The 26,504-nt window shown below is 41.5% G+C and overlaps 1 protein-coding gene and 1 non-coding gene across 7 annotated transcripts in view; both read left to right on the forward strand.

Annotated features, from left to right (window-relative positions):
* GRIA1 (glutamate ionotropic receptor AMPA type subunit 1) overlaps positions 1–26,504 on the forward strand; it is a 349,422-nt gene that overhangs the window by 181,751 nt on the left and 141,167 nt on the right. For 5 of the 6 annotated variants that reach the window (XM_068981166.1, XM_068981165.1, XM_068981167.1 and 2 more), the window contains exons 3-5: positions 9,744–9,983; positions 13,375–13,559; positions 19,253–19,306. In XM_068981166.1, coding sequence (XP_068837267.1) covers positions 9,744–9,983; positions 13,375–13,559; positions 19,253–19,306 — 479 coding nt within the window. The remainder of the gene's footprint in view (positions 1–9,743; positions 9,984–13,374; positions 13,560–19,252; positions 19,307–26,504) is intronic. The other variant, XM_068981168.1, reaches the window with a different exon arrangement.
* On the forward strand, positions 11,517–11,588 carry TRNAC-GCA (transfer RNA cysteine (anticodon GCA)). Its single transcript has one exon. It is a non-coding gene; the product is annotated as a tRNA-Cys (tRNA).

Consider the following 26,504-nt stretch of genomic DNA (forward strand, 5'->3'; position numbering starts at 1 on the left):
TAGTTCCCCAAGGCTGCAGAGCAGCAGAGCTAGATAGATGTAATCTCTACCTGGACTTTGAGTTAACCCTACCTCCCACCCACAAATGAGGCTGAGTGAGCACATGCCCTAGCGCTGGGCTGCAGCCTTGACCTTGGCCCCAGAACTTGACCCAAGAATGAGCCCTGACCTCATCCTCAAATCCGAGTTCCAGCCTTGTCCAGCCCCTCCCCCAGCCCCGGACCGAGTGCTCCTGCCTAATCCCCTCTGTGTGCCTGAGCCTTGGCCTTGAAGAGTGCAGCCTCAGTGATGCGCATCCCCTTTTAAGGAAGCCTCTGAAGGCCCCTGGCCTCTCAAGGCCCAGGTCTCCCTTGCCAGAGCCACTGCAGAAGAACCACAAGATGTGGAAAGGAAGACATGGGTTCACACCTGTGTCCCTGCTTCGTCTGTGTGTGGGCTCGAGGGTCATCAATCCTGCCCTACCTGCCCACCGGGTAGTCTCAAGAGGTAGTGGATGTGAGAGATTCAAAGCTCATATAATGCACTGTGAACTATTACTACCTCTCACAAAATGTCAACATTTCAGCCTTCTTGCTGTCCAGTAGCAGAAGCCCACAGAGTAGGAGCTGGCCACAGACCAGATCCAGCACAATGTCTGCTTTTGCAAATAAAGGTTTACATGGTAAATACAGTTTCACACTCATCTTATGTACCTATTGTCCTTGGCTGTTTTCATGCTACCCCAGCATCACAGAACAGTTGCAGCAGAGACTGTAGGGCCCACCAAGCCTAAGATACGCTTTGTTCCTTTGCTGTCCCCCGGCAGAGAGGAGCAGAGCAATGGCTCTGAAGCTAGAGTTCCTGTGTTTAGAGGCTGAATCTTCTACTTGGTGGCTATGTGACCTTGGGCAAGTAAATTAGCCCCGGTTTTTTTATCTCCATAAAATGGCAATAAGAACTGAATCCCTCTGCACTAGCGAAAGGGCAGTAAATGAGTAATTCGTCCAAAGCTGGTAGCAGAGTCCCCGGCGGACAGTGAGCATTCAGTGTTGCCTGCTACTATCATCAGGGAAATGAGAGCTCTGGTTTGTGACGACAGACTTTCTGGGGACCAGAGTTAATATGGTTCAAGGCACAGGGGAGAGGAACCGACCTGGATTCATATCTCAACTCTGTCACTTCTCACACGAATGACTTGTGAGAGATTAATTAACCTTCTTGAGCTTCAGCTTCTTCATGCATGAAATAGGACAAAAAAAAAATTATAAGGTTGTTGTGGGAAGTAAATGATAGTGCTTAGACCAGGATTTGGTGCATAGTAAACACTCAATAGGGGACAGAGCTATAATAATAAATAAGATGAAGAATAGCATTTTTCCCCAAGTAGGGACAGCCACCCAGAACAGATAGTGAGAAGTCTCCAGTAGGCCACCATCTTCAGGAGGTTCTAGCTGTGGCTAGGGGTGACCTTGACATCAGGTTTTGCATATTCCAAGCACATTTAAATTCTACAGACTTCAAAGTGGAATCAGGCAGACAGACATCTTTTAGGAGACTATTTTCTAGGTTAAAAGGCCCTCAAGACCAAGTACCTTTCAGCACCAACAATCTATTATCCTACAACGGTTCTTGGGTTAAGTGAGAGGCAAGGAGAACAGCACATATGTGTGCGTGTGTGATTATATGAACTATCTCTGAAAGATCTTCTGCCCATAATACTAAATGGTTACCTGGTTTGCTATATAAGGGTGAAAATGCCCTCGTTTTGAATCCTTTAGAAAACCTAAGGGTTGAGTTATGTAATGGGACGTAAATCTTCTTGCCTAGGAAGCACTGGCCAAGGAGACTGACTGTTGCAGGTGGAATATATTAAGGGCGGCTGGGTTTTAGATACCAGCCTAGGAGAAGATCTCTCATTCTCTATTGGCCTAAGATAACAGGGAGTGACAGAGGTCAGTGGGCTGAAGCAAGGGGAATTTGGACCAAAGGTGGGGCACAATGGATATTCCCCAAGTTCATGGTTGCTAGATGGTCATCTTAATTTAGAAGACTGTGAAACAAAGCAATATCACCAAGCATTTATGGTTATTCCCTATCCAGCTGTATACAGGACACATCTCATTGAACATGCCAAGAAAAATCATAGAGTTGAAAGGCTTCTACCTTCAAGAGAGTTTACACCTCAGTTGTGGGTGAAAGATATACATACACAAAAAGTCATTTGATAATACAAAGAAAAATAATAAATCTACCCAATGTAAGAAATGCTATGGAAGCAAAATTAGGTCAATTGTCAAAAATAGTATCAAGTAGTATAAGTGAATGATATGCATTCATTCATTCAATCATTTAATCTTTCATTTAATCTTTAATCAATCAGTCTTCATTCTCTCATTTACCAGAAATACTGGGTAGTCATTGTGTGATGCCCTCTAAGGATTGTAAAGAATAACATGAGCTTTATGAAAGCAGAGACATCATCTATCTTATTCACCACTCTGTTGCACAGCGTCTAGCCCAAAGGAAAGAGGCAATAATGACTGAAACAGATAGACATGGTGTTTAGATGGCTGTGACTCTTATGGAGCTCCTAATATGGTCTTAGACTTTGACTTGTATTATAAAATACTAGCAAATAGAAATGTAGTTGACATCAGTTGGTTTGATATGCCTGACATCTATCTTCTCTGTGTCTACAACACATTCATTTTCCTTTGGCTGATACCTTCTTAGTAAGATGGTTACCTAATCTTAGGAAGATAATTAGCTAGTTTCTCTGCCTTCCCTGGACCAAGGGATGACTCCTATTCTGGAAAAGGCCCATCTGGAGCTGTGTGGAGCAGCGATCACTGTTCCTTCCACCTGAAACTGTTTCCCTGGCCCTCTGCCTGGCCAGCTCCTCCATATGATTCATTTTCTCAGCTCAAAGGTTACTGCTACAGAGAGGGTCTCCTTCACCCTTGTATGTAAGTAGCCCCACCAGTCACACTCCCATCATCTCACATTATTGCCTTCCTAACACTTATCAGATCCTAACGATCTTGCTGACACAGGCATTAGCTCTCTCCCCTCTCTAGATCCTAAGCTCCATGATGGAAGGTTCTCAGTGTTGTATTCCCCTGTGTGCACAATAAACATTTGTTGGGAGGGTGGACAAGTAGTTAGACAGAAGAAAGATGGAACGAAGAAAGAGAAAATCCCTGTCTGTAGAACTACACATCTTCCGGGAGCACAAATGTTTTATTAGAGGTACTCCACACACACACACACACACACACACACACACACACACACACACACACACACACACACACACACACACGCACACAACACTGATTTAGCAGAAACTCCATTGTCCAGATGGGGAAAATGCAGCTCAGAGAGGGAAAGGGGCTTGTTCATAGTCCCTGATTTGTTTTTCTGTGTTTACTTTTCCAGAACCAGGTCAGGCACCTGAAGAGCATTCCCACAAAACCTACGATCTCTCCGTCTATTTGTCCTTCCCCTGCCCCTGGTTTCATATGTCAGCCCACAAGGTGAATCTAATTCCAGGACCAGTGAGCCCAGCCTGTAACGAATTCTTAGCCTCATATACCATGTCACGTCTCATTGACTTTCAGTACCTGGTAATTAACACTCATGTTTCATAATAAATACTCAAGTCTGAGCAGGGGAGCAGGCCTCCTCTTCTGCTTCTCCCTCTGTTGCCCGGTCCCAACTGGGCTCCAGCCAAGGTGAAGAGAGGCTCTAGGAAGCTGAGAGGAGCCCAAAGTCAAAGTATACGGAACACGGACACATGACTCAGGGGCTTAACACTGCTAGTCCTGGCAAAGCCCTTGGCAGTCTGGTCCCCCACCACCACCTCCAACTCTGGCACATCCCTGTCTCAGTTGTACTGGCTTTTCTGGACTTTCTCTAAGGCCCCTTCCTCTCTCTCACCTCATGGCCTTTGGATAAACTGGTCCCTCTTCCTGGATATTGGCACAGGCACTTAGCACCATGACCCCCTGAAGTAAGTCCTCAGTAAACACTGGCTATCATTTGTTCTATGTTTAATACTTATTACTTTCTCAAAATATCCTTTCTTTCCTTAATTTAAAACTTACTGACACTGATCTCCTGTCTAAGCTCTGAGAAGGCAGAAGACACACCTGTCTTGCGTCATCACTGCTTCGCAGTTTCCTCGTGCTCAATAAATATTTGTTGACTTAACAAATGAACAATAAGGCTTTATCCAGCAAATGTCAGAGAAGCCCTAGACATGTCTCAGAATCCTAAGTAATTGCTATTTAAAGGACATGAGGACAATTTATATCTATTATGGTAATTCATGACATGATCATCAGATCTTGGATGTAAGAGAGTGTAAGGGGATGGAGGGGCACTCTCATTGTCTGAAGGACAGAAATAAAGCACCTTTGATGTCACAAGGTTAGAGTCAGATCAAGAATGTCATTTCTACCCGTAAGGATAGGCTTATTCAAGGAGCCCGATGAGTGTCTAAAAGTCCCTCCATACACACACATACACACACACACACACACACACACACTTTCCATCTCCCTTCCCCTGAATGGAGCCACCCTGTCACCTCATTAACCACCATTTACAATGAGGCTGCCACATTTCCAGGGACCGCAGCCAGGAGCCAAGGAGAAATGTCGGTGTGAGAGGCCTTAAATGAAGTGACAATAAAAAAGGAGTTGCTAATACCAGGAGATCCTTCCCTGGGAGAGAGCTGTCAGGAAGAGTGCCCAGGGCTCGGAGATTTATTGATACTAAGTGGATGGTGCCTTAACCAGAAGTGATTATCAAAGAGGTTTGAGCCGAGTGAGGATGAAATTGAACAGCCTGTGCCTTGCAGAGCGGGGGTTTTCCTGCCCTTGCCAGGGCCTGCCCTCCTACCTCCCCAAGAGGGAATTCCTGGCCTCGTTTTTACTCGCTCTGATTGTTGGCCACATTCTGCTGCAGAATCTCTTGGAGGCAGGGACCTCGGAATCTGACACTCTGGCGGGGTTCCCTGAATGTGCCATGGCTTTTCCCTCTGCCAGGTCTTTGCTGCTGTTCTTCCTTCCACCTGGAATACTCTTTATGCACAAGCAACTGCACTCTACCCTTGCCCCACATGCACACCTCTTCTTCTGGCTGATCTCCGATCATCTTTCAGGGTCAAATCTGGCACTTCTTCTCGGAAGCCTTCTCTGAGGTTCCCAAAGGCTGAGGCTGGGTGCCCCTGCCTGAACCCTGACCTCATCCCTTCCACAGCACTTACATGAAGTGTAACTGACTAGTTCAATCCCGGTCTTTCCCATTTTCCAGGCAATGGTCCTTGAGATTGGACCTTGCTGATTTCACCACTGCATGTCCACTGCCTAACATGGAATCTCACGAGTGGTAGATGTGAAATGTTGAGAAGTGGATGGATGGGCAGATGGACCAATAGAAGAACAGATGTATGTGTATATGCTCTGCATGATCCCCAGGGACCAGAGGGGGATGAATTGAGCACCACCCAGTTTCATTTTGTTTTAATATCAATAGATCCTAATGCAGTAATGCCTCTTGATCTGGCATCAGGGAAAGGCACTGTGCTACAGGAGAGGATTTTCTAGAAACTGAAGCTGTCCTCTATGCCATGACTGTCTCCTTCCAGTATTATAGGAGGGAGGGAAGGGGTGTCATATCACAGAAGTCAAGAGTTCAAGCCTTGCGGTCTGACTGGTAGAGTTCAGATCTCAGTTTTGTCTTACGCTGGTCTCGGACTTGCCCTTCCCAATTTGTAACCTAACTCACAGGATGAAAAAAGTCATTGCCAGCGAATGTCTTGGCATGAGTCTGGTGCTTCATAAGTGCTCAAACATCAGCTCTTAATTCTTACTATCAGAGGCAGTATATTCACCATTGCTGTCGTAAATGGAGAATACATACGTAGTCCTGCCTACTCGGATTCTCCATCAGCCTGAGAATCTGACTGACCAGTACACCGCAGGGTCCCCAGGCTGCTTTCCAATGTTCCCATTTCTCCTCGGGCTCACTGTATCTAATGATACAGGGTCCACCTCTAGCCTGCTTTCTGACTGGCCTTCACTCATCTACTCTCTGAAAGTGAAAAGCGTTAGTCGCTCAGTCATGTCTGATTCTTTGCGACCCCATGGACTGTAGCCCACCAGGCTCCTCTGTCCATGGTATTCTCCAGGCAAGAATACTGGAATGGTTTGCCATTTCTTTCTCCTAGGTAACTAACTCACTGATCACATTAAAAACTATATCTTAAATACAACTCAAGACTCTGAATGCATCTGGATTTAGTGCCAGGATTCTATTACAATGAGATTTAAGAACTCAGAACTTTTATCTTATTTCTAGGTTTGAAAAACTACACTGGAGTTTGCTAAAAGTTTGCCTAGCAAATAAACAAAGTATGCTCAATCACTTAATATTTTTCAAGTAATTTGGCTAGAACGTAGACTATAGGAGCTTGAAGGAACATTTATTATGAAGTCTGAAGCCACCAATTTACAGATGGGAGACTGAGACCCAGAGAGAGCCAGGGATTGGTCCAAGGTCACATAGTCCTATGTTGTGATAAAAACCAAAAAGAGAATCCTCTAGGTTTCTGGCATCTAGTTTAGTACTTTTTCTACAAGACCAAGTTCTTTTTTTAATTGAATATTTACTGTGACAGATTTAAGGAAATGCACTACAACTAATTATATTTCTGAACATTCAATCAATTATGCAGTATCCCACAGGCCCTGGGCCTACAGAGTCTTAGTCTCTCGCTGTCCCTTTCTCTGTTGCTGCTCAGGCTTAGCTGAAATAAGGAGCCAGATTGAAGATCAGAGGCTGAACAAGTCTGGGGCCAGGGTCCACTTAGGCATATCCAGAAGGCTACCTCCAAGCCATGTTCTTTTAGGGAGAAGTGGGCAAATGTACCCTCTTAGCCTTAGAGGATAATATATTCAGCTCAAGGGGGAAAAATAGACTTGCAAAAGGTAAAAATAGGATGATAATTTGAGAAGGGAAAATATCCCGGCCTCTGTGAGTATAAAGATTCTATCATGCTTACCTGCGCCCATTTCTTCCCTCCCATCTCATCCTTTCCTCTTCCACTTCTGAAGTTCCAGCAAGAAACAGTGGCCACAAGGTCCCTAGAGGCCCAAGCAAAGGTGCAAAACCAAGTAGGTAACATCAGGGAATGGATTGGAACATGAGATTTATATCCCACTGGATAATATTTCATTTCAGCAAGGAAAGAAGAGATCCTAAAAATACTGCAGAGAGCATATTATAATATTTTAATGGGGTTAATGTGCTCCTCATATACACTTCACCCAGTAAGATGGATTGTGCTTTTTGACAAATCTATATTTAACATGAGGAGAATAATATACAATGTATGCTTCCTGTTGGAGAAATCCATATTTATGGAAGTCGTGATTCTGACAATTACAACAGACATTTAAAGCCAGTGCCTATTGTCAGCTGCAAACAGATGGAGTGGCCTCATTAGGGCTAAAGAGAAATAGTGTGAGCAGTAAAGGATAAATAGCTAATACAGGAGACATCAACCCAGAACAGAGGAGGAGGAAGAGGTCCAGGGTGACCCACCAGCTCCTCCTCATCCCTTACTGCAGGCCATGTGACCCTCTCATCAGCACTCATCTACCATGTCCTGGGTATTATGCTGGCTTTGGGGCATAAATGAGACCCCTGTTTTTCGAGAATTAACATTGACCTGAGCAGTCACAGATACATACAAGCAAAAAAAAAGAAAAAGAAAACTATTTCAAATAATAATCATTCAAGTATGAAAGATATGATGGGAGATGTGATAGAGATTTATAGAGGGTTGAGGGGAGGGTGGAACAACCATCTAGAAGAGGTGATGAAGGAAGGCCAGTCCAGGCAGGAGAGATGTGAGCTGAGACACAACTGCTGAAAAGCAGTGAGCACTGCAAAGAGGTAAGGGAAGGGCGCTGCAGGCGGAGAATCTAAAAGAGAATCAGTCACTTTGCTGTACACCTGAAATTAACACAACACTGAAAATCAACTACAGTCCAATACAAAATAAAAATTAAATTAAAAAACATATACAAACACACAAAGGGCCCCTGCCAGGTTTCCTTAGACAATATGCTGGGTTACACTGGAAGTTAAACAAATGACTTGCATGGCTCCATTACAGTCTTTAAGAGAAGATCTTGCAGGGGCATGGAGGGAAGATCGAGGAAGTAACTGAACTGAGACTTGGTAGGCAACTAGGTCCTAGTAGTTAATGGCATTCTTCAGTTCAGCCTGACCCAGTGTATCAATTACATGTTAAAATGTATTCACCAACAAAGGGCCCTGGGAGTGTTTGAATTTGACAAAAATCTGGATTTTTTGGAACAGGATTTCTCTCAATCTTTTATGTGGCTGGTATGTAGTATGAAACTGCAAAAGGAGGACAGGGTTTACACCATTTCCAACATGCGTTTGCGCAAAGAAGTCTTTTCTTTTTTAAGGAGCACTCTGTGGTACTAATGTTTCATGGAACACATTTGGGCGATGCTCATGGAGCATAGTTTGAGAGCCCATCTACAAAGGCAGTGTGGGGGTCATGAAAGCAGGTGATATGGGCAAGAGAGCAAAGCATCTAAGAACATCAGCTTTTTCATCTTAAAATAAAACTGATAATACCAAACTCACAGGGTTGTGATGAGAAATGAACAGCCTAACATATATAGTAAAGCACCCTAAAATACTGTCACTGTGATGAGAATGACTTATCTGCCTCACCATCCATATTAGGACAGTAATTTGGGGGCACTGGGGTTGGCATTACAGTTGGTCACTTGACTGGGGCAAAGTCTAGGAACCCTGTATCACATATTAAAATGAAGTTTCATTGCTGAATGACCTGAACTGGGTCCCATAACTTTGGTCTTTTTTACCATTATAGTCTAACCAGCAGTCTAACTGAACACCAACCAGTATTGGTAACTTAACTGGGATCTTACAAAATGACTCCTGTGGGGATATTCACACAGCTAAGCTATTACTGTGGCTGATACACCAGGGGACCTGAAAAATCAGCTAGTAGGATGTACAAACATGCGATGAACATCAGCAGAGAAATGTACACTGAAAGCTAAGGGTAGACTGGGAAAATCAACACTTGTTTTCTTAAACGTGCATCAGCAGCAAGCTGACAGACTTTCTTCCTGCGGCATCTTATTATGCTTTGCCTTGAAGTGATGGGCAGTGTTATAGAAAGATCGTTAGATTGGGTTCAAGCTACCTGCCTAACTCAGATACGGTCTATCTGTGATACCTTGGACATGCTCATTACCTTTCTAAGCCTTGGTTTCTCCCTTTAAAAACTTACCTAGTCATCCTTTTCCTACCTTAATAAGGTTGTTGTACAGATAACATGAAAGAACACACAAAACTGCATTGTATATATTTATAATGAATAACCATGACAACTCTTGGCATGGAGATGGCACCTAATAAAGACTGGTTCCACAGATGGATGGGTGGGTTGGACAGAGGAATGAGTGAATGGATGCACAGATGGGTAAAATAGATGGGCAGTTAGATAGGTTGGTGGGTTGAGAGGATGGAGGGATAGATTGCCTGAGTGGGTAGAAGGCCAGCTAGATAATAGAAGGATGATGAGTTAGATGGATAGACTAGTGGATGAAACAGTTTTAGAGCCACTGACAGCATGTTTGCAGCATCTTCCTCTATTCATTAATTTCTCTCTTCTCCTTTTCCAGTCTGTTCCCAGTTCTCTAAAGGAGTCTATGCCATCTTTGGGTTTTATGAACGAAGGACTGTCAACATGCTGACCTCCTTCTGCGGGGCCCTCCACGTCTGCTTCATTACACCAAGCTTTCCCGTTGACACATCCAACCAGTTTGTCCTCCAGCTGCGCCCCGAGCTGCAGGATGCCCTCATCAGTATCATCGACCATTACAAGTGGCAAAAATTTGTCTACATTTATGATGCTGACCGGGGTAAGCCAGGGGCTAGGGGAGGGAGACGTTGAAGGGATGGAGAGAAAATTATCAGCAGGAAGAAGAATGGAGGAGAAAGCAAGGAGGAATGATCCAGAAATGCTTTATATCTGTGGACTGATTTTTCAGTAGCTAACCTGTAACTCCCTGTGTGGAAACACATCCTTGGAGAGAATAACCTTTTAACGCACCATGTCGCTCTACAGCTCTCAAAGCTTCCATCATTCCTGAACCCAGACTCAACGTCCAAGGACCTTAGCTGACTGGTTCAGGGCTCAGGGCTCAGGGCTCAGGGCATGGCTTTGAGGAGCATATGGAGTCAGACCTGGATCTGAATTCTATGTTCCTTCCTCTCCAGCTGTCTGACTTTAGGCAAGCTCTCTCTGCCTCAGTTTGATCACTTCAGTAATGGGAATAAAATTCTCCATTCCTTTACTTTTTCGTCTCTATAATGAAGATAAGTCCAGTCTCTATCTCATAAAATTGTGAGGACTGAATGACACAATAACTAGGTGGGGCTTGTATGGTACCAACAATACAATCAATGCACAGTCTTTTACACATGTTAACCTCTATCAGCATCAGCACCAGCATCACCATCAACCTTCCCAGGCCTTAATAATTCTGCCTCCACCTAAATTTCATATCTTCCATTCCATTTTTTAAGTATGTCCAGTGTTTGTTTTTCTTCTCTACATCTTGAATCAGAGGATTCTAGTTTCTGGGGAGCACTTCCCTTTTCAAATCTACATATGCAAATTATTCCTTTCTTTTGCAACGGAGAACACCACTTTCTCTATTTCCTGACCTTCTAAATGGAAATGTTCTTCTTTTCACTAATTCCTGTGATGGTTGTATTATATGATATATCCTACCATCCCGTTATACTCAATGGTCCAAAAAGAACTTAACCATTATTGCTGTGAATAAATAAGTGGATCGTACAAGGTCTGGAAAGTGAGGCACAGGGATTCTACCTAGTTTAAAAAGAGAGGCTTTATAGGAGCTTGCCTTTCGAGAGGCTTAGAAGATTTTTCAGTAGAAGAGTGGCTGGAGAAATGTTTTTTTCAGGAAGAGTTAGGCAGGCGTTATTTAAGGAGAATTAGCTGGAGAAGGCGATGGCACCCCACTCCAGTGCTCTTGCCTGGAAAATCCCATGGCAGAGGAGCCTGGAAGGCTGCAGTCCATGTGGTCGCTAAGAGTCAGGCACGACTGAGCGACTTCACTTTCACTTTTCACTTTCATGCATTGGAGAAGGAAATGGCAACCCACTCCAGTGTTCTTGCCTGGAGAATCTCAGGGATGGGGGAGCCTGGTGGGCTGCCGTCTGTGAGGTCGCACAGAGTCAGACGCGACTTAGCAGCAGCAGCAGCAGCAGCAGAAGCTGGCAGGTGAGGCCAGAAGCACTCTATTTGCTTTGATTTTCCCTTCTCTTTCCTTATTTTGATGATTTCCCTTCTCAGACAAGCAAGCATTATAAGGATGAACTGCAGAATGGCTATTTCAGGACAACTTTGCAGCATAAATAGGGCTTCCCTGGTGGCTCAGATGGTAAAGCATCTGTCTGCAATGCAGGAGACCCAGGTTCGATCCCTGGGTTGGGAAGATCCCCTGGAGAAGGAAATGGCAACCTACTTCAGTACTCTTGCCTGGAAAATTCCATGGAGGGAGGAGCCTGGTAGGCTACAGTCCATGGGGTTGCAAAGAGTCGGACACGATTGGGCGACTTCACTTTTGCAGCATAATGAGGCTTGTGGCCTAGAAGTGGCAAAGCCAGAAAAATGTCACTTTCATTAGAGGATCATCTCTGGGGTTTATCAGCAAAAAGCGCCCATACTCTTAAAGGGGCTCCACCTGTCTCACAACTCTGAGCTCAGAGTTCTGCCCTTGGCTAGCTATGTGACCTTAGGCCAATGATCAAGTCTCTCTGAACCTCCATTTCCACATTTGTGAAACATGGATGACAATGGTACCTACCTTACAGAATTAAGTGAATTGAAGACAGCAAAGCTAATGGAGCAATGGCAGACACATAATAAACTTTCAGTAAATGTGACGTTTAAGAACACCAAACTTGTACTTAAATAAAATTAATAAAGCAAGCAAAAAAGAAACAACAGAATCAATCTACAGATGATTCTTTACGCTGGGCACCATATTGGTCACTATCAGGGAGAGGAGCAATGTTATATGGAGACAGAAATGATATACGTGCACAAGATAGATTAACAACGCACAGGTAAAATGATGATCTGTTGCAGGCAGAATTATGACCTCCCCTTTCTCCCCCCACAAAGACACCCATGCTCTAATTCCTGGAACCCCTGAATATGTTACGTTAAATGCAAAAGGCATAAAGGTTATGGATGGAATTCACATGGTTAATCAATTGACCTTAAAACAGACAGATTATCCTGGATTATTTGGGTGAGCTCAGTGTAATCACAAGGGTCCTTAAGCATGTAAGTTGGAGGCAGAAGGGTCAGTATCAGAGTATGACATGAGAGACTCAACCAGTCCCTACTGAAGATGGAAGAGGCTATAAACCAAGGAAACCAGGTATCCTCTAGAAGCAGAAAAAAGCAATAAAAATTTCCCCTCCTAGAACCTCCAGAAAATAACACAACCCTGACAATTACTTAAACTTAGCCCAGTGAGATTCATTTCAAACATCTGACCTCTGGCAGTTTAAGATGATAAACGTTTTATTTGAAGCCACTAAATTTGCAATAATTTGTCACAGCCGCAGTAGGAAACTAATACCCTATCTATGTCCCAAATATGAAACAAAACAGTATTAAGTCATGGATTCCTCTATCATTTAGCTGTAAATCAGAAGAGAATAGCTTAATTCAGTACATGATGATCAAATACCTACTGTGTGAGAGGCAAAGTGCTAGGACTTGAGATATACTATACATTAGTAAATGTGGTTGACGGTTATCAGGTGCTGTTTAGATATCAGATCAATACATTTAATAAGCAGTTACTAAAGGCTGAATAGTAATCAATATTTATAAAAACCCCTGCCATGTTTGAGACGCTCTCATTCAATCCTCATGACGACACTGTGAAGTGGGTGTTATTAACATCACCATTTTACCACTGAAGACACTAAAGTTTCGCAAAGTGAATTAATCCACACAAGATCATTTAACCAAGTATATTGTAGCATTAGAACTGGAGCTTCAGATTACACTTTTAATCACTAACTCTACTGCCTCCTATGTTCTGCAAACAGAAACACAAAACAAACACAGAGCCTGCCCACCCCAGCTCAAACTGGCATTAGAGCAAGCTGGAGCTGAATTTAGTGGGGGAGTGGGGAAGGTGGGGGTAATTCTTACGGGTTCTGACTGCCATCTCTCTGTCCTACTCACCCCACCTCCAGGTCTGTCTGTCCTGCAGAAAGTCCTGGACACAGCTGCTGAGAAGAACTGGCAGGTGACAGCCGTCAACATTTTGACAACCACAGAAGAGGGTTACCGGATGCTCTTCCAGGACCTGGAGAAGAAAAAGGAGCGGCTGGTGGTGGTGGACTGTGAATCGGAACGCCTCAATGCTATCCTGGGCCAGGTAGTGAGTGCGGCGAAGGTGCCCTCAGGGTGGGTGCGGGGGATGGTTCCAGAGGACCGGATGACCTCTGGCCCTCCAAGTTACAAAGAGAGTTCTTGACTAGGTGAAACCACAGGCTGTTTCTCACATCCTGTAACTGATACAATTTAACTCTGAAACGTTATGAAATAGTACAGAGTAGGAGCCATCACCTAGGGCTTTCCATGGTTCTCAGATCAGTTAACCAAAAAGTTACCTCAAGTGCTTCCTTTTCTGGTTAAAAAGAAAAATGCATTGCACTTCAGAGTTTGTGAAGTGTTATCACATCCTTAGCGCCCGATTCCTGGGTTTGGCTCTGCATTCTGTCACCCACTGATCCAGCATTTGGTTTCTCATCCATTTGGCCCACTGACCCATTTTGAGTCCAGGGAGGCACCGAGCACCTCCCTTTACTCTTTCCTGAAACACACACCAGTGCAAAGATGAATTGATTGATTGTCCATTCTAAGAAATTACACTGTAACCTCAACAGTCTTTAGCCAGATGTCTCTAAGTCATGGTTCCTCCTGTTCTCAGAGGTAAAGCATGTGGCATTGGATAGATCACTTGTCTTTTTAAATTACATCTGTGTATTCAGATAAGCTAGCAAGGAAGGAGATGCTGCAATTGTTTTTGAACAGTACTCTACAATTAAAGATGGCAGTTTTAGGTACTTGACACCAAGACAGCGCTTGTTAATAATCCTCAAGACCCTTGGGGCTCCCACAGGGAACCTCAGAGTCAGCTCAGCACTTGTTCAGAGGCTTCGACAATTGAACAGGAGAAATTTTGAAAGCCGGGGGTTCTTTGAGGCGTTAATTCTGTGTTCTACTTTACAAAGTGTGAATCTGTGCCTCCCTCTCAGAAAAAGCAGCAAAAATTTTTCCCAATGAGACGGGAGTTTTTTGAGCCAGAGTCAGAGGACTGGAATTCTAGTTAGGTAAAGCAGAATAGAGTATTAATAATAGTTAAACACAGAGACCCTGGAGCCAGATTCACATCCCCAGCTCTAAAGTTCATTAGTTCTGTGACCCTGGGCCAGGTTTTTAATTTCTACATCTCAGGCTCCTGATCTGTAATATGGGCATAATAATAATAAAAATGGCTACCTTTAGAGAGCTCTTGTGAGGGTCAGAAGAATCTATGTATACAAGCACAGCACTTAAAATAGAGCCTGCCCCACTGAAAGTGATAAATGTAAAGACTTACCTGTTTTTGGTATTCATAATGCCAACTGATACTGGTTTTGCTGTGTGTGTGTGTGTGTGTGTGTGTGTGTGTGTTTAGTTCAACTTTTTAAGTTTTGAAATATAAGCTCATATGCATGTGCAAGATATAATACAGAGAGATCCCATGCACCACATGTCCGGTTATCCCAATGATAACATCTTACAAAACTGTAGCAACTATAGTGCAATGCCACAACCAGGAAATTGACATTGATACATTTCAAGCACACGACATTTCCATCACCACAAAGATCCTCTGTGGTCATCCTGCTTCCCTCTCTCCCTCTCCTTTTCCTATCCCTAGGCACTCACTAATCTGTGGTCCATTTCTGTGATTTTCTTATTTTAAATGAGTGTGATATAAATGGAATTACATACTATGTAACATTTTGGGTTTAGCTTTTTTCACTTGGCATAATTCCCTGGAGATTCATTCAAGTTGTTGTGGGTACGATACTGGCTTCTTGAGTCATTTCTTTTTTGGTGCAAGTGTACTCATCTGTAAAATAGGAATGAAGACCCCAGTTCTATAAACCTGGTAACAAAATTAGATGAAAGGTAGGGAAACTGTTGGATGATAAGCAGGTATTCTTAACAGACTGAAGACTCCTACAGTAAAGATAAAGCTGTTGGTACTATTTTCTGAGTACTTACTTTATACCAAACACCACGCCAAGCCTTTTCCATGTATAATTCCACTTCATCCTCATATCCTCTCTATAAAACTGCTTCCATTAGTGCCCTTATTTTATAAATGGAGAAACAAGGGATTACACTTGCCTGGGATTTCACAAGTAGCATGGTATGGAAGTAGGAAATCAAATCCATCTTGGTCTAGCTACCATGCCAGACCTCTTAAAAACTCAACTGTCAGCATCTGCTGACTATAGCCATCCCCTCTGTCAAAGGACAAATGAGTGTTTTGGAAGAAAGTAACTTGTTTTTCTGAATATTTTAGATTGCAGTGTATTATCTTTTTTAATTGTTGGACTCTTTTATTCTGAAAAGTAAAACCAAAATGCTGAAAGGATCTTATAAGTTATATGGTTTATCCCTTGCATTTACACTTTACAGATGAGATGACTAATGGTCATATTTGTTGAATCATTTGTCTTGGGTTCAGACTAGTTAGTGAAAAAGACAATGTCACTAGTTAGTGACAAAGGATTTCATTTCCATCTTCTGATTTGCAGTCTGACATCTTGGCATCATCCTAGACTATTTCACACTCAAGAACTGGGATCTTTTCAGTCTAACACAAATGTTCTGCCTAATCTAAGGAGGAAGACAACGATTCCGGACTCCACATAGGGACTTAACTGCCTGTCTCAGTCTCTAGTGCTCCACCTGGAATATCAGCTGTATTAGGATTCTTGTTCTGTTTTCTTCCCTGCTGTATCCACAGTGCCTTGAACAGTGCTTGGCACCTAGCAGGTATTCAATAAATATTTTTTGAATGAACAGGAAGAATAAGGAATCAATGAATGCTCTCAGATCCTAAATGTGAGATGGGTCTAGATACCTACAGGTAGCCTTTGACTGGAAAAGAGCCTTTAAGCTGGAGGTAAGAGCAGGTAGGGAGGCCCAGAGAGCTTGTGGGAGCCAAGGTTCACAGAGAGCTTACGAGGCCAAGTTGAGGATGTCAATTGCTTACGGGAAGACAATAATCTTTGGAAACCATTCCAAAGAGTCTGGGGGTTATTTTATAAACAGTAGAGAGCCAGTGAAGGTCTGTGAGCAAGGAACAGGGTTATCAAAATATAGTGTGTGTGTGTGTGTGTGTGTGTGTGTGTGTTCAGAGTTGGTCAGTCATGTCTGACTCTCTGGGGCCCCAGGTACTGTAGCCCACCAGGACCTTCTACCCATGGAATTTTCCAGGCAAGAACACCAAAGCAGATTGCCATTTCCTACTCCAAGGAATCTTTCCAACCCAGGGATCAAAACTGCATCTCTTGCACTGGCAGAAAATTCATTAGATTATAATACTTTATCAGTAATATGGCACTTAATTATGTAAGACAGTCATTAAGTTCAGAAGGAGTCAAAGAAATGGATGAGGGAGACCGGGACCAGCCCATCCATTCACTCTTATTGTCTTCAAAGTGCTTTTCACCTGCTGAAATCTGGTTCACTTATCTGTTTATATATTTACTGTCTGGCTCCCTGCTAAATTGTCAGCTCAGCTCAATGAGGGCCTGGGGACCTTGCCTCACTTGTTCATAGCTTGTCCCTAGTACATACCATAGGGCTTAACATATGGTCCACATTCAATACATATTTGTTGAGTGAATTAATTAATCATAGAGGCTTCACAGAGTAGTTGGGATTAGAGCTTAGCCATAAAGGTTACGAATTATCAAAGAGAATGGGAAAGGGCATGCCAGACACAAAGACTGTGAATTAAGGCAATCCAGTGAAAACGAGCTTTGAAGAGATGGGGTCAGTGAGGCAGTGGACTGCAAGTGTACATTACCTTTGTATTAACTTTCTCAGTGAGTAACCTTTTATCTCTTTATCTGTTTAGTATTGCTCTTCTCCCAGTAAACTGTGACCTCCTGCAGAGCAAGCACCATGCTTTTTCATTTTCCACTATATTCTCAGCACAGTGCTTGGTAGATAGTAAGCACTTAATATTTGTAAAAGGGAAAGGAGGTCATCAGGTGGGTAGGTGAGTAGATGGGTGGGAAGGTTGGTGTTTAAGTTCAACTATATGAAATTACTAATCTTTATTGGTCAAAAATCATTCATTATTGTTTCTTATGTTTCAATCTGTAATTTCATCCTCCAGAGACTATTCTTATCCATTGCCCTGAGGCAGTGGGTTTCAATCTGTCTTTTGTTTGCTGTTTTGTGTTAATTTGAAGCTGAATAGGTTTCTGATAATGGTATCTCATTGTTGAAAGCGCAGCAAGCCATTTGACAAGAAAATGAAAAAGCAATGAAGAATTATTAATAAAACTATCATCCCAATAGTCTTTGAGCTCCATGGTCTGGAATTTCACATGCTAGCCACTATTTCAGGGCATTCATTGTATGCACTCGCATTTAATTATTCTCGCCATAAAAAAAAGTGAGCTGCTATGCACATACATCCAATTAAGTAGATATCTGAATGCGGCTGTTAATAACCTTGAAAATTTATTCAGTTAGAGAAGAAGTCCAAATGCTTCTCCTATGTTTTATGCCTCCTTGTTACAGTGCAGGGGGAGGGGCACTGAGCAGGCTGTACCAACCTCATTTTGATGATTAAAAAAGAAACAGATCAAGTTACCTTGCTGGCTGAGCTGGAGCTAAACCAAGGTCCAAAGTCTTAGCTGTTCCCAGCTGGGTAGTGCATCTGGATGCCCAAGCAAATCTCTGGGTAGTTCTTTCTACAGATATTTTCCTGCCTAGAATGATTAGAGACAGCCCGTGCATGTAAGATGGAGGGGTGTTTGGAGACCCTGGCTCTTAATTCAGGCATCATATGGAAAGGCTCACAATAGCCAGGTCCCTGTTCTAACACTAGAGATTTCCAGGTGGCGCAGTGGTAAAGAATCCACCTGCCAAGGCAGGAGAGGCAGGTTCAATCCTTGGGTCAGAAAGATCCCCTGCAGAAGTGGGGATGGCGACCTGCTCCAGCACTCTTGCCTAGGAAATCCATGGACAGAGGAGCCTGGTGGGCTATAGTCCATGGGGTCGCAAAGAGTTGGACACGACTGAGCATGCACGCCACACAATGCAATGTCCTGACACTGCTACCATACTGCTGAGGGATCTAATATATCATGCCCCCACTCTGGGGAGTGACTTCCCATCTGTACAGTGAGCGGGGGATCAGATGACCCTGACATTCCCTCCCAGCTTCCAGCTTGCACTCAAACTGGAAGTTGCTCAGAAATGTCTGAATACCCAACTGGTTTAGGGAAGAAGGCACAAAGGAACTGTATCTGAATGTGATCCATGTAGGATGTGAGGTTTACGAACTGGGGTGCAATCATCCAACTACCCATTTGACCATGCATCCACTTCTCTGTCCACCCAAGCAGCAGATAGTGTTACATCCAATACAGCAGAAGATTCTCACTGTGTATAGAAAGAATCTCCATGAATGGAGAAGGCTTTATGGAAGAAGGAAAGAAGTGAGCAGTTTAGCCAGGACCTTGGGGTTGTGATAACACTACTCCATCTCTGGAATCAGGCAAAAATGATTTCAAATCTTGTATCTGCACTTAATATCCAGGTAACCTCAGGAAGCTTATTTAACTTCTCTAAGCCTCCATCCCTATCTGTAAAATCAAGGGTATCAGCAATGCCACCATCATTGGGTGGTTGTGATATTGTAGCTTGAATACTTAGGATAGGACAGGGCAATCAGTACTCAATGTTCATTGCTATTATTATTTCAGGTGTAGCTTTAATTGTCAGTATGATTAATGCATGTATCCCCTGGGTTGTATTTTATAGATTGTAAAGCTGGAGAAGAATGGCATTGGCTACCACTATATTCTTGCAAATCTGGTGAGTAGAGAACACTGCAAGCCCTCAACTGGTGGGGCCATGTTTGGGGCCTGGCTTGCTACTGTGGTCCCTGGCTGGTGGGAACTGCATGCGTGGGACCGGCAATTTCGAGCTTCAAGTGTGCCCCTGCAAAACCCACAGCACACTTAAGGTGACTCTCTAAGCTTCCTTGTAAGAGATCACGCTGGTGGGCAGGCCTTTATTAGTCATCACAATTCCAGCTTTAATCGATTCTGCCACTTGGCAATAACAACAAAATCACCACATCTTTGAATGGATACAAGATGCTTTAACCTCACTGGTTTTTGTTTGACATCAATGACAATTTACTGTTTATAAATACAAATGTTTAAATCATAAGAATACTAGCACTGACAAGTCTCTAACCAGAAAGAGTTTTATGGCATGAACAATATTATGACAATTTAGTTTTTATTCTCTTTTTTATGTGGCATAGATAAGCTGTCTTTTAAAGAAAATTTTTACTTTCATTTTATGTACTACAGTTATTTTTATTGGGTGCAATTATTTTTCAGGGTATGAAGACTTGACTCATAAGATAATTTTTGGTACACATTAAATTATTCCTAGTGACATGTACCATTATGAATTTTCTTTGTGGCCATCATTTTGGCAAGTCTATTTTGGCAAGTCCTGGGTCATGTTTTCTCATCTACCTTTTTAAATTATGAGGTTTGAAACTTTCATTGTTTTGGGTTTTTTTTTAATAACTTATCTTTTTATTTATTTATTTTTTAATTTTTATTTTTAATTTAGTTTACAATACTGTATTGGTTTTGCCATACATTGACATGAATCCACCACGGGTGTACATGAGTTCCCAAACATGAATCCCCCTCCCACCTCCCACCCCATATCATCTCTCTGGATCATTCCCATGCACCAGCCCCAAGCATCCTGTATCCTGCATCAAACATAGACTGGCGATTTGTTTCTTACATGATAGTATACATGTTTCAATGCCATTCTCCCAAATCATCCCACCCTCTCCCTCTCCCTCAGAGTCCAAAAGTCCACTCTACACATCTGCGTCTCTTTTGCTGTCTTGCATACAGGGTCATCATTACCATCTTTCTAAATTCCATATATATATATGTGTTAGGATACTGTATTGGTGTTTTTCTTTCTGGCTTACTTCACACTGTATAATCGGCTCTAGTTTCATCCATCCCATTAGAACTGATTCAAATGTATTCTTTTTAATGGCTGAGTAATACCCCATTGTGTATATGTACCACAGCTTTCTTATCCATTCATCTGCTGATGGACATCTAGGTTATTTCCATGTCCTGGCTATTATAAACAGTGCTGCGATGAACATTGGGGTACATGTGTCTCTTTCTATTCTGGTTTCCTTGGTGTGTATGCCCAGCAATGAGATTACTGGGTCATAAGGCAGTTCTATTTGCAATTTTTTAAGGAATCTCCACACTGTTCTCCATAGTGGCTGTACTAGTTTGCATTCCCACCAACAGTACAAGAGGGTTCCCTTTTCTCCACATCCTCTCCAGCATTTATTGCTTGCAGACTTTTGGATCGCAGCCATTCTGACTGGTGTGAAGTGGTACCTCATTGTGGTCTTGATTTGCACTTCTCTAATAATGAGGGATGTTGAGCATCTTTTCATGTGTTTGTTAGCCATCCGTATATCTTCTTTGGAGAAATGTCTATTTAGTTCTTTGGCCCATTTTTTGATTGGGTCGTTTATTTTTCTGGAATTGAGCTGAATAAGTTGCTTGTATATTTTTGAGATTAGTTGTTTGTCAGTTGCTTCATTTGCTATTATTTTCTCCCATTCAGAAGGCTGTCTTTTCACCTTGCTTATAGTTTCCTTTGTTGTGCAGAAGCTTTTAATTTTAATTAGATCCCATTTGTTTATTTTTGCTTTTATTTCCAGAATTCTGGGAGGTGGATCATAGAGGATCCTGCTGTGATTTATGTCTGAGAGTGTTTTGCCTATGTTCTCCTCTAGGAGTTTTATAGTTTCTGGTCTTACATTTAGATCTTTAATCCATTTTGAGTTTATTTTTGTGTGTGGTGTTAGAAAGTGATCTAGTTTCATTCTTTTACAAGTGGTTGACCAGTTTTCCGAGCACCACTTGTTAAAGAGATTGTCTTTACTCCATTGTATATTCTTGCCTCCTTTGTCAAAGATAAGGTGTCCATATGTGTGTGGACTTATCTCGGGGTTTTCTATTTTGTTCCATTGATCTATATGTCTGTCTTTGTGCCAGTACCATACTGTCTTGATGACTGTGGCTTTGTAGTAGAGCCTGAAGTCAGGCAAGTTGATTCATCCAGTTCCATTCTTATTTCTCAAGATTGCTTTGGCTATTTGAGGTTTTTTGTATTTCCATACAAGTCTTTTTTGTTCTAGTTCTGTGAAAAACACCGCTGGCAGCTTGATAGGGATTGCATTGAATCTGTAGATTGCTTTGGGTAGTATACTCATTTTCACTATATTGATTCTTCCAATCCATGAACATGGTATATTTCTCCATCTATTAGTGTCCTCTTTGATTTCTTTCATTAGTGTTTTATAGTTTTCTATATATAGGTCTTTAGTTTCTTTAGGTAGATATATTCCTAAGTATTTTATTCTTTTCATTGCAATGGTGAATGGAATTGTTTCCTTAATTTCTTTTTTTACTTTCTCATTATTAGTGTATAGGAATGCAAGCGATTTCTGTGTGTTGATTTTATATCCTGCAACTTTACTATATTCATTGATTAGCTCTAGTAATTTTCTGGTGGAGTCTTTAGGGTTTTCTATGTAGAGGATCATGTCACCTGCAAACAGTGAGAGTTTTACTTCCTCTTTTCCAATTTGGATTCCTTTTATTTCTTTTTCTGCTCTGATTGCTGTGGCCAAAACTTCCAGAACTATGTTGAATAGTAGCGGTGAAAGAGGACACCCTTGTCTTGTTCCTGACATTAGGGGAAATGCTTTCAATTTTTTACCATTGAGGATAATGTTTGCTGTGGGTTTGTCATATATAGCTTTTATTATGTTGAGGTATGTTCCTTCTATGCCTACTTTCTGGAGAGTTTTTATCATAAATGGATGTTGAATTTTGTCAAAGGCCTTCTCTGCATCTATTGAGATAATCATATGGCTTTTATTTTTCAATTTGTTAATGTGATGAATTACACTGATTGATTTGCAGATATTGAAGAATCCTTGCATCCCTGGGATAAAGCCCACTTGGTCATGGTGCATGATCTTTTTAATGTGTTGTTGGATTCTGATTGCTAGAATTTTGCTGAGGATTTTTGCATCTATGTTCATCAGTGATATTGGCCTGTAGTTTTCTTTTTTTGTAGTGTCTTTGTCAGGTTTTGGTATTAGGGTGATGGTGGCCTCATAGAATGAGTTTGGAAGTTTACCTTCCTCTGCAACTTTCTGGAAGAGTGTGAGTAGGATAGGTGTTAGCTCTTCTCAAAATTTTTGGTAGAATTCAGCTGTGAAGCCGTCTGGACCTGGGCTTTTTTTTTTGCTGGAAGATTTCTGATTACAGTTTCAATTTCCGTGCTTGTGATGGGTCTGTTAAGATTTTCTATTTCTTCCTGGTTCAGTTTTGGAAAGTTGTACTTTTCTAAGAATTTGTCCATTTCTTCCACGTTGTCCATTTTATTGGCATATAATTGCTGATAGTAGTCTCTTATGATCCTTTGTATTTCTGTGTTGTCTGTTGTGATCTCTCCATTTCCATTTCTCATTTTATTGTTTTGATTTTTCTCTCTTTGTTTCTTGGTGAGTCTGGCTAATGGTTTGTCAATTTTATTTATCCTTTCAAAGAACCAGCTTTTGGCTTTGTTGATTTTTGCTATGGTCTCTTTTGTTTCTTTTGCATTTATTTCTGCCCTAATTTTTAAGATTTCTTTCCTTCTACTAACTCTGGAGTTCTCCATTTCTTCCTTTTCTAGTTGCTTTAGGTGTAGAGTTAGGTTATTTATTTGACTTTTTTCTTGTTTCTTGAGGTATGCCTGTATTGCTATGAACTTTTCTCTTAGCACTGCTTTTATAGTGTCCCACAGGTTTTGGGTTGTTATGTTTTCATTTTCATTTGCTTCTATGCATATTATGATTTCTTTTTTGATTTCTTCTGTGATTTGTTGGTTATTCAGAAGTGTGTTGTTCAGCCTCCATATGCTGGAATTTTTAATAGCTTTTCTCCTGTAATTGAGATCTAATCTTAATGCATTATGGTCAGAAAAGATGCTTGGAATGATTTCAATTTTTTTGAATTTATCAAGGTTAGATTTATGGCCCAGGATGTGATCTATCCTGGAGAAGGTTCCGTGAGCACTTGAGAAAAAGGTGAAATTCATTGTTTTGGTGTGAAATGTCTTATAGATATCAATTAGGTCTAACTGGTCTATTGTATCATTTAAAGTTTGCATTTCTTTGTTAATTTTCTGTTTAGTTGATCTATCCATAGGTGTGAGTGGGGTATTAAAGTCTCCCACTATTATTGTGTTATTGTTAATTTCCCCTTTCATACATGTTAGCATTTGTCTTACATATTGCAGTGCTCCTATGTTGGGTGCATATATATTTATAATTGCTATATCTTCTTGGATTGATCCTTTGATCATTATGTAATGGCCTTCTTTGTCTCTTTTCACAGCCTTTGTTTTAAAGTCTATTTTATCTGATATGAGTATTGTTACTCCTGCTTTCTTTTGTTCTCTATTTGCATGGAATATCTTTTTCCAACCCTTCACTTTCAGTCTGTATGTGTCCCTTGTTTTGAGGTGGGTCTCTTGTAGGCAGCATATATAGGGGTCTTGTTTTTGTATCCATTCAGCCAGTCTTTGCCTTTTGGTTGGGGCATTCAACCCATTTACGTTTAAGGTAATTATTGATAAGTATGATCCCATTGCCATTTACTTTATTGTTTTGGGTTCGGGTTTATACACTCTTTTTGTGTTTCCTGTCTAGAGAATATCCTTTAGCATTTGTTGGAGAGCTGGTTTGGTGGTGCTAAATTCTCTCAGCTTTTGCTTGTCTGTAAAGCTTTTGATTTCTCCTTCATATTTGAATGAGATCCTTGCTGGGTACAGTAATCTGGGCTGTAGGTTATTTTCTTTCATCACTTTAAGTATGTCTTGCCATCCCCTCCTGGCCTGAAGAGTTTCTATTGAAAGATCAGCTGTTATCCTTATGGGAATCCCCTTGTGTGTTATTTGTTGTTTTTCCCTTGCTGCTTTTAATATTTGTTCTTTGTGTTTGATCTTTGTTAATTTGGTTAATATGTGTCTTGGGGTGTTTCACCTTGGGTTTATCCTATTTGGAACTCTCTGGGTTTCTTGGACTTGGGTGATTATTTCCTTCCCCATTTTAGGGACGTTTTCAACTATTATCTCCTCAAGGATTTTCTCATGGTCTTTCTTTTTGTCTTCTTCTTCTGGGACTCCTATAATTCGAATGTTGGAGCATTTCATATTGTCCTGGAGGTCTCTGAGATTGTCCTCATTTCTTTTAATTCGTTTTTCTTTTTTCCTCTCTGATTCATTTATTTCTACCATTCTATCTTCTATTTCACTAATCCTATCTTCTGCCTCCATTATCCTACTATTTATAATGGTAGAAACACTCCAGAGTGTTTCTGATCTCATTTATTGTGTTATTCATTATATATTGACTCTTTTTTATTTCTTCTAGGTCCTTGTTAAGCCTTTCTTGCATCTTCTCAATCCTTGTCTCCAGGCTATTTATCTGTGATTCCATTTTTATTTCAAGATTTTGGATCATTTTCACTATCAATATTTGGAATTCTTTCTCAGGTAGATTCCCTATCTCTTCCTCTTTTGTTTGGTTTGGTGGGCATTTATCCTGTTCCTTTACCTGTTAAGTATTCCTCTGTCTCTTCATCTTAGTTATATTGCTGCGTTTGGGGTGGCCTTTCTATATTCTGGGAATTTGTGGAGTTTCTTTATTATGGAGCTTCCTCACTGTGGGTGGGGTTGTATCAGTGGCTTGTCAAGATTTCTTGGTTAGGGAGGCTTGTGTTGGAGTTCTGGTGGGTGGAACTGGATTTCTTCTCTCTGGAGTGCAATGGAGTGACCAGTAATGGGTTATGAGACATCAATGGCTTGGAGTAACTTTGAGCTGCCTGTATATTGAAGCTCAGGGGTGTGTTCCTGTGTTGCTGGAGAATTTGCATGGTATGTCTTGCTCTGGAACTTGTTGGCCCTTGGGTGGTGCTTGGTTTCAGTGTAGGTATGGAGGCGTTTGATGAGCTCCTATTGACTAATGTTCCCTGGATTCAGGAGTTCTCTGATGTTCTCAGGATTTGGACTTAAGCCTCCTGCTTCTGGTTTTCAGTTTTATTTTTACAGTAGCCTCAAGACTTCTCCATCTATACAGCACCGATGATAAAACATCTAGGTTAAAGATGAAAAGTTTCTCCACACTGAGGGACACCCAGAGAGGGTCACACCACAAACCCCGATTCTCCGAAGCAGGAACAGGCACAAAGTGTCCAAGCTGGCATAAATACCATGATAAGAGGGCCAGCAGACCTGCAGAAGTCTCCCAGTGTTTTTGTTTTTTTCCCCAAAGTCAAATTTAATTTTACTTTGCATTTGCCTTATTTTTAAAGAGAGTTATTAAGATGTAATTCACATGATATAAAGCTCATCCATTTAAAGCACACAAGTCAATTCTCTTATGTATATCCACAGAATTATGAAACATCACCACAATCTCATTATTAAACATCTCCATCATCCCCCAAAAGAAACCCCATACACATTAGCAGTTACTCCCCATTTTCCCCCAAATTCCTCTAGTAACCTACTTTCTATCTCTATGGACTTGCCTATTCTAGATATTGGAATCACAGAAGATCTGGTCCTTTCTGACTGGCTTCTTTCACTTAGCATAATGTTTCCAACATTCATCTATGTTGGTACCATGTATCAGTTCTTCATTCCTTTTTATTGCCAAGTAACATACCATTATATGGATGTATCCAATTTTGTGTATCCACATACCACTTGATGGACACTTGAGTTGTTTTCACTTTTTGACTATTATGAATTCTGCTTCTACAAACATTTGTATACAAGTTTTTCTCTTGAGCACAAACCTAGGAGTGAAATCACCGGGATACATGGTAACTCTATGGTTGATATTTTAAGGAATGCCAAAACTATTTTGTAAAGTGGT

The sequence above is a fragment of the Capricornis sumatraensis genome, chromosome 9, assembly GCF_032405125.1.
Source record: "Capricornis sumatraensis isolate serow.1 chromosome 9, serow.2, whole genome shotgun sequence".
NCBI classification, from domain to species: Eukaryota; Metazoa; Chordata; class Mammalia; order Artiodactyla; family Bovidae; genus Capricornis; species Capricornis sumatraensis.